Source organism: Bolinopsis microptera, chromosome 4, assembly GCF_026151205.1.
Source record: "Bolinopsis microptera isolate Bmic1 chromosome 4, MBARI_Bmic_1.0, whole genome shotgun sequence".
Lineage (NCBI taxonomy): Eukaryota > Metazoa > Ctenophora > Tentaculata > Lobata > Bolinopsidae > Bolinopsis > Bolinopsis microptera.
This window is the reverse complement of record NC_087075.1, coordinates 9,138,734-9,154,926: the sequence shown is the minus strand read 5'-3', so window position 1 is coordinate 9,154,926 and position 16,193 is coordinate 9,138,734. Positions and strand designations below refer to the sequence as shown.

The following is a 16,193-nucleotide window of genomic DNA, read 5'->3' as shown; positions in this document are numbered from 1 at the left end:
AGGCCAGTGCAAGGAAATACATTGTGCTAGTTTTATAATGTGTTCAGAATATTTAGACTTGAAGTTTAAGTCATTATTAAGAAAAATAGCAAAATTGCCAGGTATAATAAAGTACGTTTTCAGAGATAACACAAGTTTAGGGCAATGGAAAGCGAAGATTGATAGTCTTATAAACGTGCCAGAGTCATCACGATGTGCTTCACTTTATGCAATCATAGATTGCTTCTTTATCTTAGTCTCTATATCTTTTTTAGGTTGGTAAGAATTTTCTGCTGAGTGCTGAAGACGTCGTATATTTCCCACTCTTTACACGTTGATTAGCAGAACTTAACGTGCCATCAATAACTATCTACAATTAACAATTGTTGTCAATTAATTATTAAATACATGATTTATGTAATTGTGTAATTACATAAATTTAACCCTCGCATTTATTTCAGTTCTCGAAACAGAAGGAAAAGTAAAAGACTATTTCATAAACCCTCAGAACAAATATTACTACCATCTATTTGGTATTAATGCCTTTATCATGGCATTCTTTACTGCAGATTATATGGCACGATTGTGGTCAGCGCAGAGTAAAAATGCATTTTTAAAGTTAGTGAAACCTTTCAATCCTTAGTTTATACTAATTATGATTTTTAAGGTCTCACTTCAATGATGGCTATCCTTTTTTTCATTGAATATTTCCTTATAAAAGGTCTAAATATATTCTAAAATATTGTATTTATTCAGGCAGATATTACCCTGGATGGATCTATTATCAATACTACCGTTTTACATGGAATTAGCTATAATGGCATACCATGGGCCACAGGTATGTACTATTTAACTCATTTACTTAATCATCAGAGCTAATAAACACTGAACAGTCATTGACACGATTAGATAAACTTGGAATCAGTGGATTCCAGCAGACTCCAACTATTGGTAATACTAAGCAGTCTGAGTCAACGTTTGAGCCACCAAATAAATGAACACAACCTGTGATTCACTGGTTCTAATGTACAATACCTCCCGCAATAAGGATACAATTACGTGTGCCTCTTTAGCAGTGATATGACTGTATAGCACAACCCCGAAAATCTGGCCCTCTGAATTTCTGGCCCTCTGAATTTCCAGCTTTAAGTTTTATTTCCATTAGTAATTAGTAGTAATTAGTAGTAATTAGCCATTAGTAGCTCGTTGCAATTTAGAGCTTTTAGTGGCAAGATTTTCGTGGTCGTGCTTTAAGCTGTGATGTTTAACTAAGAGCAGATAAGCCCAAACATGTGCCGTGAAGTTTCTAATATCTACTGGACTTATTAAGTGTACATCAGAACCTCGATTTACCGGGATTTTCAAAAAGGCGGATGAAATACTCCACAAATTTGGTCTCCTCCAAGAATCACGATAAATCAGGGTATTGTTGTACACTTTAATAAACAACAGAATCTTCTTGACGTAATCAAATTGAATGTTTCCTTAACAAACTGAATGTTATCTTTAAAACATTTCACGTGTTAACTAGGATTTGGATACTGTTGGGGAGGTGAATTTTTTGCCCATCAGCATACGGCACATTAACTAATAAAATGTAAAATCACTTCAACGTGTTAAGCATTAATGGTTAGTCTCCCACAGTATCCAGATCTATAGAATCTTTTCATTCAATTGCACTTAGTAAATCTCGTGTAATCACGTGTTAGTAAACCTTGTCACGTGTTATTATGTGTTAGCGCGCGTTATCACGTGTTAATGCGCGTTATCATGTGTTAATGCGCATTATCACGCGTTAGTGCGCGTTATCACGTGTTATTACGCGTTATCACGTGTTAGTGCGCGTTATCACGTGTTATTACGTGTTATCACGTGTTAGTGCGCGTTATTACGTGTTATCTAGAATGATGTTTTCATTACCTTGTAGGGCTTAGTAGCTGCACAGGGCTTAGTAAGTAAATATCTGATTGTTACAATGTGTCTTACTCTTTTTAGTCTTGTCTCGTTACAGATCAGGGACCATCTGGGTGCGGTGTAAATTATTCGCATATTTTCTCATTTTAATTGCTTAGTTGCAGATAGAAATGCAGAAAACATACGGAAAGTTGTGCGATTTTGCACCCACCGTACTCAAATGGTACTTCTGTCTTGTCATGATGATATGTTTCTTATCCAGCATTATGAACATGGCATTTGTATTGTGTATATTATGCAAGTTATGCATATTATGCACATGCATTTCCAGTTCATAAACTATTTCAGTTTGCATTAATTGTAGATGGAGCATGTTATTGTTTATCAGTATAATTGGTCCTTTCATTAGAACCATGATACCATGAAATGTGATCATTTCAAGAGAAGTTCGTTTGCGGCATCCAAATATTTCAAATAGGTATCACAACTCCTGCATGTCACTGTTATCAAAGCAGTAACTGTTTATTTTAATGTACATTTATTATAAATGTGTCCTGTTGATTTGTAACTTAATAAGTGCCGGGTAAAATAATTTAAAATTATTGTATCGTCCACACGCCAATAAGTCCCTAAAACTAGAAGATAAGGTTATATTTATAATAATTTTGATCTCCAAAACTAAATTCTTTTAAGCTTTTCTGGAAGATTTTTGGTGGTAAGAAAATAAGAGTAACAAATATATTTATGTTTGTATATCATTTTCGTATTTTCCCTACGATAAATCAAAGTTCATTACATTTTACTATTGAAAAACTTGTGAGTTCGATCTTTCAGCAAACAATAAATAATCATGCATGCAACGTATTCAATCAATTAACTAAATCATATAATAATTTGCTCAATTAGTTGAATTAATGCACTTTAAATTAATTTCCAAACAACTGACAGGGATTGCATATCGGTTTAAACACTAAAGTAAGTAGCGTGGTAAGACCCGCTGAAATGTGAAAAGTGAATTTAAATTTAATAATCATCTCATTATTCATCACCCAACTCATGTTGTTACCATGGCAATGCACGTGACAACTGACACGTGACGCACGTGAGACGTCACGTGTTAAAGCAAATGATGCTTTTACCAGAAGTAAACATCCAATCATATCTGCATTCAAATTCCGATCATTGCAACACCGGTAACCGGTGATCAGTTTTGAAGAATTACTAGCAACTCCAAGGCTGATAATCGTTATGGGTAATCGATTATTCTCAACCAACTTATGTAATCTTCTATATCTGCTTATCTGGGCAATCAACAGATTTTAAATAAGTGAAGATTAGTATTCTTGGTATAGTCACCAAATTCCAAATGCGTTGCGCATTTGGCACCAATCTACTGATAACGTTTGCCGAAAAGATTAAACAAAATATGCAACTACAAGCTATTAGCCGATTTCTTAACCATTAATTATTCTCCAAACGAACTTTTACCTCTTCTCAATGTCATTCCATACACTTAACTGTTTAAAATCAATCGATTTGTTTATGTTGATTGTTGTTGTATTGTGTTGGAGCACAAAATTATGATGATTTCTCATCGATATTTTAGTCGCCATGGCGATTTTTGCCTCGTATTGATTTGCATGGTGATTTTTATCACTAGATGATTATTGATCATTTTGATTTTATAAATGTTTTTGGTGCATGGTTTGGAGCAATTTTTCACGATTTTTAAATAAGTATGCTTTACAATTACCGTAAAGGTAATTTACAGTTTCAATGATTGATTCAATTTCCTTTTTAAAAAATGATAGTTTCTTGATCCGTCATTCCATCACTCCATCTTGGCATTCATTTTCTCTCATTCATCTTCATTTAATCTCTCTAAACTATTTTACTTTATTGATTAAGAGAGAATTATTCTTATACATAAGTCATGTCATAAAGTAAATTATTTCTTATGCTTTTTCCACTGATGGCTTCACTTTACTAATTAAATTATATCATTAACAACTAATAAATTACCAAATCTGCAAAATCTGCGCTGACGTCACAATTATTTAGCTTTACATATTCCTTTTTTCTTTTTTTCCTTTCTTCTTTTTCCTTTCTTTTTTTTTTAATTCCGTGTCCATTTCACTCCATCTTTCTTCAAGTACACCTTTCACCCACAGGTACACCTCAGCTTCACTGTCAAATTATATTCCTCACTTATTTGTATCATCATGTTAACCTTTAATTTCCCCTCCATTTCTCCATTTCACCCCTCAGGTGAACCTCACGCCCACTTTCAACACACCTCTGGTTTGATATCCTCCTAATAAGGTGTATCTCAGGAGGCCGCAGCGGGGTCGGCGGAGCAGCAGGGCTCAGGGGGATGGTATGTGGTTCTCAGAGTCTGTAGGGTTTTCAGAGTCATACGAGTCTTCAAACTTGTGAGTACTTTAGCACTGTACTAAACAGACTACTTTAGTGTAAACTAGCAAATTACTTAAAGTAGAGTGTTAGAGCGCAGACGTCCTTAAAATAGTATAGATTTATACCTTACGAGACAGATTTATGTTCGACATAATTCCGGTGACCTAAATGATTTGGGAACGAAAATATGGGAATTTTTTCCGAAAACCGCCACATTTCGAACCCCAAATTGAATCATGGTATTTGGGGATTGTTTCATCTCATTATTTATAAAACTGAAACCCAATATTTGAGAAAATTAAATACAAAGATCTTCTCTCATAAGCTGTTTCATCTTGTAAACAATTTCATCTTTGAAATTTAGCCTCAACATAACTTATAATCCTCCAGAGGATATATAATAGGAGACCGACAGTGTTTGTTAATGTTATCTTCCACTACTCCCGAAATTTCACCGCCGTGGCCAATAAAGTAGTGACAGAGCTTGCCTATTTTTAATGGAACGTGTGCAAAATCATTTTTAAAGCTATTCATGATCGAATACTACTGTTCATTAATTGTTTGATGAATCATATTTATAACTTACTTTATTGATAAGTTGATTGTTAATCGATAAAGTCATAATTAAGGAAAATAGTCCGAATATATGGTGGTTTTTTTTTCGAAAAACCACCGACTTTCGTACCATTTAAATATGTCTCGTACGGTAGATCATAACATACCTTGTTTTTAGGCGAGACGGTCAGAAAATTTACTAATTCTACTAAAAGCAGTTGGGAACACCAGTACAGAACTGTTCGTCCTATTCGTAATGGTAAGTAATGGTGATGACACGTGATAATGCGCGCTAACACGTGATAGTTCAGTTTTTTATAATCGAAACATATTACCTTTATAAATTAACATTTCACCTTGAAGTAATTTCAACCAGCCATTCACCTAAACTTTAAACTTCAATTTTGGATTACTAAACGTTGCTAAAAAAGTAAGTTTGTTCCAAATCGAGAGATACTACTTTTAACCATTTCAACCAACCAATTACTCGAATTTATAGCATTAATCTGTAATACAGCAAAACGTTATCTTCAGGTATTTATGGTAGTATTAATGTTTGGAAGTATAATGTACACGGTGGAGAAGACCACTAGTGTAAACGGTACAACTAAGTTCACCTCTATAATGTCTGGTTGTTGGTGGAGTGTAATCACCGTCACCACTGTCGGGTATGTTTATTAAGTTATTAATTAACTAGTTGATTTACTTAATTAGCTAATTAAGTTAATTTATTTATTTATTTAATTAGTTAATTTATTTAATCAGTTAATTTACTGGATTATTTAATTTACTGAATTATTTAATTATGGATTGTCGTTTTATAAGTCGATTTGGTTAATTTGTTAATCAACTAGAGTTTGTTGATTCAATTATTTAACCATTTCTGAATTAATTAGCTAATTGTTTAAATTTATTTATGTTGATCATTCCAATCACCAATTAGTTATATTTATAAGTTTATTATATGTACTGGATGATTTTCCCTAATAATTTTGAATGTAATTTTGAATTCACAATTCAGCTCCTATCCAATACTCGATCAGTTAGACAAAGAGCCAAATAGTTTATTTACTAGTTGATCATAATATCTTTCTAAATTTTCTAAAATAGTAAAATAGACAATTGGCCACTTTGCTACAGTGTAATCTATGACGACTAACTGATTTAAAGTTCAATTTGACTTTATTCTTTACACCAAAGTGTTCCGTTTAAAGTTTTATGTTTGACTGAAATTGGCTGCTACACCACTATAAGTTACTCTTTTTCTGCAGGCCGTATTTTGGCGCATCAAAATCTAAAGATCTTATCTCTGCTTTGACTTTCTTATTAGGAGCAATGAAACTTTCACCATGTCATAAACAAGTGCTTTAACCCAAAATTCTACGAGCATGGGTACAAGTGATTGGTGTGTAGAATGCATTGTGAGATTTTGTCGACAGTCTCAGACTTTTCTGAGAAGACTGAACATTACTCCTGGAGGTGTTAACCGTAAGGCACCACCATCTAATTCTCATGAAAATAGGGCAGCTCAGAAAAAGGGAACTCGATCAGTGCGTGAATGGTGGTGCTTGATATTGAGAATGAGAAAAATAAAATCATGATGTTTAAGTGTTTGCTGAGAATTTTAAGAAGAATTTTAGCTAAAACTCTAAAATTCCAAATAACACCATACAACTAGGTCTCACAAATTCATGACGTCACACCACGTGATGTGACGTCAGACCACGTGACGTCTCTCACACCACGTGATGTAATGCTAGTGCACTAGACCCTGAATTTCACCACTAGGTACGGCGACATGTACCCGGAGACGCCACTGGGTATGGTGTTGGGGACGGTGGCCCTCATGCTGGGTTTAGTACTGATGGCCCTACCCGTCACCATCATTGTCGCCAAATTCTCGGACGAGTACGAACGCAGCAAGACCTAACCTAGCGTACGTGTAGACAAGACGGCAGCGCGCGCCTCGTGTTGCTACCATGGCAACGCACGTGACACAACGCACGTGACGTTATCTCAGAGCACGCTGCACGCTTGTGCACGCTCCTGCACGCTTGTGCACGCTCCTGCAGTTTTTTTAATACAGCATTTTTCCGGGAATTATAGTTCCAAGTAAAATCACCTCTTGAATCTGATAGGACCAGAAAAAGGTACAACTTATGAATAATATGCATAATAAGCAGCTCGACTTTGATTTAAAGTCATGTGAATTGATAATATAGACTTTAAAAATGTGGGGTTCGTAGTACAACGGGGTGATTTTGCTTGGAAGAGCTCAAACAAAGTGTATCTGTTTGGATGCTTTTCTGTGCACACAGTCTGATTGTTACAATATTACACACATACACACATGTTCACGGGACCGACTTCCCAAAAAAACGGTTTCGCTCGTTATAAAAGAAAATCGCGCACTTTCGCTGCTGAGCCTGATAGCCTATGACACGCTTTTTCATTAAAATTTCAGGAAATTGTTCCAAATGAAAGAAAGAATAATTGCTTTCTTCGTCATTTGTATCTTTTTAGTCTTCATTTAATCTTGCTGATCGCTGTTTCATTTGATAGGCATCAAAAGTCAAATTGGCTTCAGATTTTGCATTATAGGTTTTCAAATTATACGAACAACGAAGCCCGATTTTTGTTGGCAGCATATAATTAGGCATTATAACTTTTTAATACGAAAAATCTATTAGTTTTAATCACGGGATATCAATTACAATTCTTTAACTCAGTAATTTTCTTTGGGTAGTCTTGAAATAAATATTGATTCATTTGGGGATATATTATACATTATAAAATCAAACTTTTAATCTCAATGCTTTGATGTTGTTAGAATATATTTACCAAAATCAATCATTCTGTTATGCTATGCAAAATTTGAGAGGGTTTTAAATGATTCAAGTTTGTTAATGTTATGAGTGTTATCGTAATTCACTTCACAATTACTAACAATATCGTGTTTAAATCGGGATTTCGTGTTTTATGATTAAAACCCCTTGTTAGTCAATTATTTTATTCCCTCACATCATCAACAGTGTCTAATTTATACGTCGAATGCTCCTTTATAATACTTTCTCTTTTTCACCACTCCCCACCTGCCACCATTTACTCTCTTATTGTATTTCTACCGCCATTCTACCTGCCCCACCCTCTACCTGTACCCCCCTCTGTCTGCCTCCCTTCTAACTCCATCCACCCTCAGGTACGGAGACATGTTTCCGGAGTCCTCTCTGGGGATGGTGTTCGGAACACTGGCCCTCTTAGCAGGTCTCATAGTCCTAGCTCTCCCTGTTACAGTCATCGTAGCTAAATTCTCGGATGAGTACGAGAAGTCTAAGATGGAAAAGAGATCAAAAGATCGGTACAGATAACGTTTTGGTGCGTGGTGTGACGTCATGTCACGTTGTGTGACGTCATTTCACCTGGTGTGACATTATGTCACGTGGTATGACTTCACTTTACGTCAGCGTGATGTCACATCGCACATCCTCGTGGGTCGGAACAGATTTAACTTGTGCTGTACAAGAATCAAAAATAAGACTGTGCAGATTTGATGGATTCATTTAAGGTTTTCTTCAAATCAGTGGTAGGTGTAGAATAATGTGAGCGCAACATTTCGTTTGTCTGGAACAGTTCAGAAAGTCCACTAAATGTCAACTTCATAGTAAGCTCATAATTGTAATACAATGGTATATTACAATTGTAATTGTAATGGATATTGAACTTTGCAGGAATCAAAACAATTAATAAATATTCATCACTTTGCTGTTTAAGGGATATGAAAGTTCATGTGTTGCATTCCTTATGTTACCTGATTTAGAAGTTACTCGTTTTATTTTGTTCATCATTCACTGTTAATTGTAATATTAATAGCTAGTAGTGTATAGTGTATCCACTATCTGGACGTACTGCAGTGGCGTAACTTACGTAAGTGCACTCCCAGTTCCCACCCACCTCTCATTGCCATCTCGCCACCCCTATGCTCCAAAATGCTGCCCTCTTACAATGCCGCTCATAATTTGAAGTTGTTTTTGAAACGTGTGGTAAAACCTTAAACCATGCTGCTAAAATCTCTAAAATAATTAAATTATTAAATATAACCTACGCACTTTTGCTATCACTTTCATCGATCAGATAAAAATTGACGAGACTAAGAAATGTGCGTGTTGTGTACTCAGTACTATAAATATCCGAATACTATTACTATAAGTATCCGATTTAATCGCAACTTAATCATTAATACACAATAAAAGTTGTACTTGCCCATTGTTAATGGTTGACATACGTTGCATGCCACTTTTCGCGCGCGAAACATGTATCAAGCTATTTGTTGACCATCTGCCTTCACTGAAGTATGTTTTTAGAGAGTGGAGGCCGACCGTCAGCTTGGGATGCAGGGCCAAGTGGTAAACAACGTCAAGGCCCCCTTCCACATGGACCATGTTTGTTTTGGCAGATACTGTGGTAATAAGATATGAAGTGAATGAGTGAAATGAAGTGAGTGAAAAGGGTGGTAAAAGAGGAAGAGCTTGTAAGGTAGTTTAGGAATGGAAGGAAGCAGGGCATGTACTACAAAAAACAGCTAGTAGTACTGTAAGATAGTAACAATAACCATTGATAATTAAGTAACAAAGACATCAATATAAATGGGGTGGACAATTTGCCCTTATCGGCCAAGATCGACAGAATAGAACTTTTGTGACCTATTTTGTCTCCTGTAAGTGAAAGTTTAAGAAGTTTCATATACCCCTGCCAGATCGGCATGTCCCCTGCCTGAAATCTTTTGCTAATGTACCATTTGGCAACAATATTAAAGATAACCTAGATAACCTTAACAATAAAAGCTGAACTCAACACATAACAGAGTATATGAACTTACACTTAAATGTTTGTAACATGCTGAGAATGAGATCAGAGATGCGTCTCGTTGCCGGTTCTAATTTCTGAAACATGAACAACTAAAACAAATATTAACCATTTTTATTACGGGTTACCTGGGGACCCCAGGCTATTATATTTATGTTCATAATCATAGAGATTCGGCGGAAAGACAAGCTGAGCGCCGCCCAGTAAGATTATGGATTACGGGTACCATCCGTTGATGGGTATAATACTCTGATCGTCCCGGTCTGGAACCCCAGCAAAATCACCGATATAGAAGCAATTGAAAATGTTCAGAGGAACTACACTCGCCGTATCTTAGGTTGTCAACAATTGGACTATTGGGACCGTCTTAAGAAGCTGGACCTGCTCTCCCTGCAGAGGCGGAGAGAGCGATACATCCTGATCCATACATGGAAGATGGCAAACGACCTTGCTCCAAATGACATCAACATGGTATTCAAGGAAAACGCTCGACATGGCATAAAAGCCATAATCCTACCACTGAACAACAAATCGCAACGATCAATGGCCACTCATTACGAGAATTCCTTTGCAGTGAATGCAGCGAGACTATGGAACCTCCTCCCACGACAAGTGAACAGTTTAACTGCTCTAGGACTCTTCAAGGTATCACTTGCTCGATTTTTGGAGACTCTTCCCGATACCCCGCCAACCAAAGGATACACCGCCATCACCAACAACTCACTCCTGGAATGGAATCTACAGAAAGATCTGAACCAGGAATGAATGGAGGACGTACTATGTACTAGTTACTGTTGTCCAGAAGCACTCTCTGCCAAACCAACCTAAAGTACCTAAAGTAAGTAAGTCCACGGTAAATCTGATTTCAATGCCAAACTTGCTGTTTGCTCTTTTATATACGGACGAGACATTTCCAACCTTGGTACTAATATTATGAGTCTTCTCACCCTGGTCCCCTTTACTGTAATCACCGTGATTAACATAGTCCCGTGGGCCTATGTGGGTACGTATTTTAAGTCAAATACGGACACTCCACTCAGACCACCACAGCCCTGGTCACAACCGCGGCGGTTACAGGTCTCTTCTGGGTGATGTGGAGTCCTACTGTGGTACGGTTCCACCTCTCTGTTATAAAAGGGGAAGACTGGATACCGGCATGGCTGGAAAAAATGCGGTATCTCTACATGTTGGGAGCGTACTTAAACCCGCTTATCTATACCTTGACATTTTTTCATCGCCTCAATCAATTTTTAAAAGTATATGATGCAATACCCGGGGCTGCAGCAGTAGCCGCAACAGCAACTGCAGACACCACGATAAAAATTTATTAAATACAGAATAAATGTTTATTAATCCACGAATCAACGCTCGCGGATCGCGCTTTCTCGCAAATCAACGCTCTCTTACTGATCAGGATTTTATTTTTAGTGCTTAGTCTTACAAATTTATTTTTCGATACAGCATCAAACATGGAATAATTGATATTGATCAAATTATATTATTTTGCTGGTTTCTTAAAAATAATATCTTCAAGAACGCGAGCGTTGATTCGTGTATTTATTCGGTATTTAATAAACTATCTTAGATATAGGGCAGTCGAGTTTTCTTCTTCTTTCTTTCAACGTTGGACAGCTGCACTCGTGCATACCGAATTTTTTGGCAGTCCTTGAAAATTAGTGCCATGACAAGAAGGAGCCATTTAATGATAGGTATATTAATTCAAGTTTTCATCCTTGACCTCGTCCTCGGCTCCAATGACCCACGAGAACCCTTGTCTAAAGAAAAGGTAATTATAACCAAGGCTGTGTACGAAATTCAACCTCTCTACTCGATACTACGTGCAGATTTTCCGATAAAAAAAATATGCAGAGATGAAGTTGACGATTTCCTTCTTCGGAATGAGACCTCATTTACATACAATAGACCATTTTATAACAAAAAAATGAAGAAAAGGGACAGATTACTTCTATCGCCTGAAGACATTTATGCTTGTCCCATGTCGATGCACGGATATCCAGTATTGGACACAACAAATTGGACGTGTTTGATCCCTGTAGAAAAAGTCTGTGATGGTTTCTCTAGTTGCCTAACTGACGAGTGTGGTTGCGGAGAGGAGACTACCGAGCAGTCAGTAACCCAGACTCCGGTCTTCTACTGTGCTCAACAGCCTGGATGTGTCTCATTTCCACAGGTAACAAAAACATAAGACAATATTTTTCTTTATCAATACAATAGTGCGAATGATCACTAATGGCGACATTCCCATATATATGGATGATGATTAATCACTCTACACTCGACTGTCACGTGACTTTTTCAACCCGTTCTCCAGCTGGTTCTGAACGAGTTTTCGAAACCCTAACCCTCTAATCTGATCCCAACCCTAACCCTAACCCAATCCTTAACAAAAACATATGCTGAAACCCTAACCCTAACGAGAAATAAGACTAACTTCCTTATACGGTCATATCACGTGATCGAGACAGTATTTCGCCAATATCTCGTCAGGGGAGCATTTTAACCCTATGTCATGTGGGGTGATTCGGAATCAGCGTCCGAAAATACATCGATTGAAGTTGGTTACAACCGTCGGGGGCCCTTTTAGAACAATCTCGAAGATCGACTGTAGAGTGATTTAGCACGCTCGCATATATATACATATCACCGGAGACTCGCGGGCGGAACAAAATATTGCACGCGCACGCGCGTGCAATATTTCATATGTCCCCGAGGGCGCTAGCCCGAGGAGGACATATTTTCGTATAGCACGGAGGGCCCATCGGGCCCGAGTGCTATACGATTTTTCCGCCCGCGGGTCGAGGTGATGTGGATTATATCCACCAGCGGGCGTATTACAGTTAATATATAATTTTATAAATAAACAATGGAGCTTGTATAAAAGTCAACTCTAGAAAAGGTCGCCACTAATTGTTGTAACCATGGTAACACGTCACGTGTTCAATGTAAGCCAATCATAAAGGGCTGTGTCGTATATAGGGGCTGGAGATGCACTGCATTCCTGGGCCGTGGGAATAATGAATGTAATGTCAGTGACGATGAATATCAATAATATAGGGGGATTATAGTGCTGATGTGTATTATGTAGTGTGGTATAATAACTTTGATATAAATCAAAGTATCATGTCATCTGCTCACGAGCTGCATGAGCAGCCCTACCGGACACAAAAATAAAATGTATATATAGTCAGTGTAATAAGGAATTTCACATGGAGACGATACTCATACAGAAACTGAAAATATTTTAGAGAACTCCGGGCTATATTGCTACTGGTCAAATTAAATGTCACTTGTTAGCGGGCTATATCATGAGCGGGCTGTATAGTAGAGATATCGGGCCCTTTGACAGCGGGCTGGCGAGAGCCCGCTATGCGAAAAAGCGCACGCTGGTGGATATAATTATATATAGCGGGCTCTCACCAGCCCGCTGTCACAGGGCCCGATATCTCTACAGCCCGCTCATGATATAGCCCGCTAACAAGTGACATTTAATTTGACCAGTAGCAATATAGTTCTTTAAAATATTTTCATAGCACGGAGATATGTATATTTTATTTTTGTGTCTGGTAGGGCTGCTCATGCAGCTCGTGAGCAGATGACATGATACTTTGATTTATATCAAAGTTATTATAACACACTACATACAATACACATCAGCACTATAATAATCCCCCTATTATTGATATTCATCGTCACTGACATTACATTCATTATTCTCACGGCCCAGGAATCAGGCTTGTCCGCCGCCGCCGAACGCCGCCGCCGCCGGGTGATTTTGCCACGCCGAACGCCGCCGATACACCCCGGCGTACATCGGCGTATGGCGTGCATTTTCTGACTTCAAAATAATTCTGTCTTCATTTGAAGATAGAGTTACTGATAGCGATTAGCGGCTAGGGGCAACACACACATGATACACACCTTTAGCTAACTTAACAATATTGATTATCAGAAGAACTGAGCAGATACCTACTCATAAGTTTGACTGAAGAAGAAATTTTACAATTCGAACTTTTAAGATTTTGGGCCGATAGGCAAAAAACTTTCCCAATACTCTCAAACATAGTAAGAATAGTGCATTGTATACCTGCCAGTAGTGCGGAAATTGAAAGAACCTGGTCGGCTGCAGGTTTAATTCTTTCTAGTCAGCGATCTAGGATGAATGTTAAGAATTTCAAATATACACTGTTTTGTTCTAAAAACTATGATTTTGTTTCCAACAAAAAAGATTGAGAGATTGATTTCAGCAATAATTTATTGTTTATTTATTTTACCTTAAATAAAATAATTGTATCAATTTGTCTCAACTTTTATTTGATAGTAGATAATACCATAACAATATACCAACATCATTAATTGTTGAAGTTAAGTCTAAATTACCCAAATTAAGTACATGATCATATTCATATTTCATAGACCTCAATTTAGTTGGCCTTGATTTCACGGCTCACGCCGGCGTACGCCGCCGCCGGTGTAATTTTAGTGAAACGCCGCCGCCGATCCATTTAGCCACGGCGGACAAGCCTGCCAGGAATGCAGTGCCAGTATGGATCTCTTATCTCCAGCCCCTATATACGACACAGCCCTTTATGATTGGCTTACATTGAACACGTGACGTGTTACCATGGTTACAATAATAAGTGGCGACCTTTTCTAGAGTTGACTTTTATACAAGAGTACAAGCTCCATTGTTTATTTATAAGATTATATATTAACTGTAAAACGCCCGCTGGTGGATATAATCCACATCACCTCGACCCGCGGGCGGAAAAATCGTATAGCACTCGGGCCCGATGGGCCCTCCGTGCTATACGAAAATATGTCCTCCTCGGGCTAGCGCCCTCGGGGACATATGAAATATTGCACGCGCGTGCGCGTGCAATATTTTGTTCCGCCTGGGAGTCTCCGGTGATATGTATATATATATAGATATCACCGCAGCCTTGAGGGCGGTACTAAATATTGCACGCGCACGCGCGTGCAATATTTTATATCTCCACGAGGGCGCTAGCCCGAGGCGGAGATATTTTCGTATAGCACGGAGGGCCCAACGGGCCCGAGTGCTATACAATAGTTCCGCCCTCATGGCGAGGAATGATATCGTGTATATCCATGAGCGGGCGCTTAACAGTTTTCAACAATCATAGCAAATAGAAGTAAAAGATTTCGAACTAAAGCTGCAAATTTAATAGAAAATCATGCTTTAGCTTTTGGTGTAAGATGCAGAACAGGGCAACATTACTGATTATATACACATGATATAACACAATAGAAGAATTGAAATCCCACGTACTATAATGGTATTACACACCAACCATATTGATGAACAGTCAACGGGATGTTAATCATTAACATAGATTACAAATTGTGTATCTCCGTCAATCCATACTACGAGTAACACAGAATTCCTGTTACCATGACAACACGTCAGATGTACAATGAGAGTTAATCAGTACACAGTGTGTAACTATCAAAAAGAGTGCTCGCCATAACTTTAACAACTGTGTAACTATAAACTGAATGCCATCTGCAGTTACCAAGAGAGCTCAAGATAACTAAGCACGAAGGGACATTGAATATATATATATATATATTTCATGGCTGGACTTCTACACAATAAAAGAAAGCGGTTGTGATTAGATCTTCGAAAGTCTTTGCATCGTTTATTTACATCAATTCTGAGAAATTATATCATTAAAGTAACTACAACAAATACGAATCATATACAATTGAGAATAAATACAAACTAAAAGCAGTGGGAAAATCTGATGAACTGAAATTTAAAAAAGAGACTGAAAGCCGTTAAAAATGTACTCTTATCTTATCTCTTATCTAAATACTGATAACTGATTCTCGGAAAATCACTTAAAATCACAACAAAAACCTGTAAAATTTATACTTAAGTAAAAAATGTAATATGCACGTCTCTGGAATAATGGTATAACTAAATAAAATCTACAAAATATACTAAAACTAAAACTAAGCTCCGGCAGATTTAAAAAGTAGATGGTTACTATCAAGGGTGTTCATACCCCCAAACCGTTCAAGGGTTTTCAATTGGGTCTGGTAGAACCCCTCTCTAGCTTCCATAGCCTTTTCTTTGTCTGCTTTACTAATATTAGGCTCAAATACTAAAGCGTCTACTATAATGACAGAAAGGTGCTTACTAAGTGAGGAATTATAGCAGGCTATGGTACTAAAATCTAAATCATGATCAATATCTAAAAAATGGTTAACTAATTTACAACTTCTTATACCTTTCTTTATGTGACTCTTATGGTTAGAGAATCTCTTTGGGAGATTTGAGGTAGTATAACCGACATACGACTGTTTACAAGTCTTACACTCCATTAAATAAATGAGGTTATAACTCTGACAAGATATATACTTAGTTATAGGGAAAACTTGTTTAGAATGGTGACTACTAAAATTGGAACAGGGGGACAGGA

At 37.4% G+C, this 16,193-nt stretch overlaps 1 protein-coding gene across 21 annotated transcripts in view; it reads left to right on the top strand.

Annotated features, from left to right (window-relative positions):
* LOC134813890 (potassium voltage-gated channel subfamily A member 1-like) overlaps positions 1-9,080 on the top strand; it is a 99,008-nt gene extending 89,928 nt beyond the window's left edge. For 5 of the 21 annotated variants that reach the window (XM_063821806.1, XM_063821804.1, XM_063821812.1 and 2 more), the window contains 8 exons: positions 124-254; positions 441-597; positions 736-817; positions 4,227-4,325; positions 5,042-5,122; positions 5,398-5,531; positions 6,652-6,799; positions 8,063-8,680. In XM_063821806.1, the coding sequence (XP_063677876.1) occupies positions 124-254; positions 441-597; positions 736-817; positions 4,227-4,325; positions 5,042-5,122; positions 5,398-5,531; positions 6,652-6,793 (826 nt within the window). In that variant the 3' untranslated portion in view covers positions 6,794-6,799; positions 8,063-8,680. Of the gene's footprint in view, positions 1-123; positions 255-440; positions 598-735; positions 818-1,906; positions 1,931-2,841; positions 2,869-4,226; positions 4,326-5,041; positions 5,123-5,397; positions 5,532-6,651; positions 6,800-8,062 lie in introns of all 21 variants that reach the window. The other 16 variants (XM_063821799.1, XM_063821810.1, XM_063821792.1 and 13 more) reach the window with 9 other exon arrangements.
* The last annotated feature ends 7,113 nt before the right edge of the window (positions 9,081-16,193 follow it).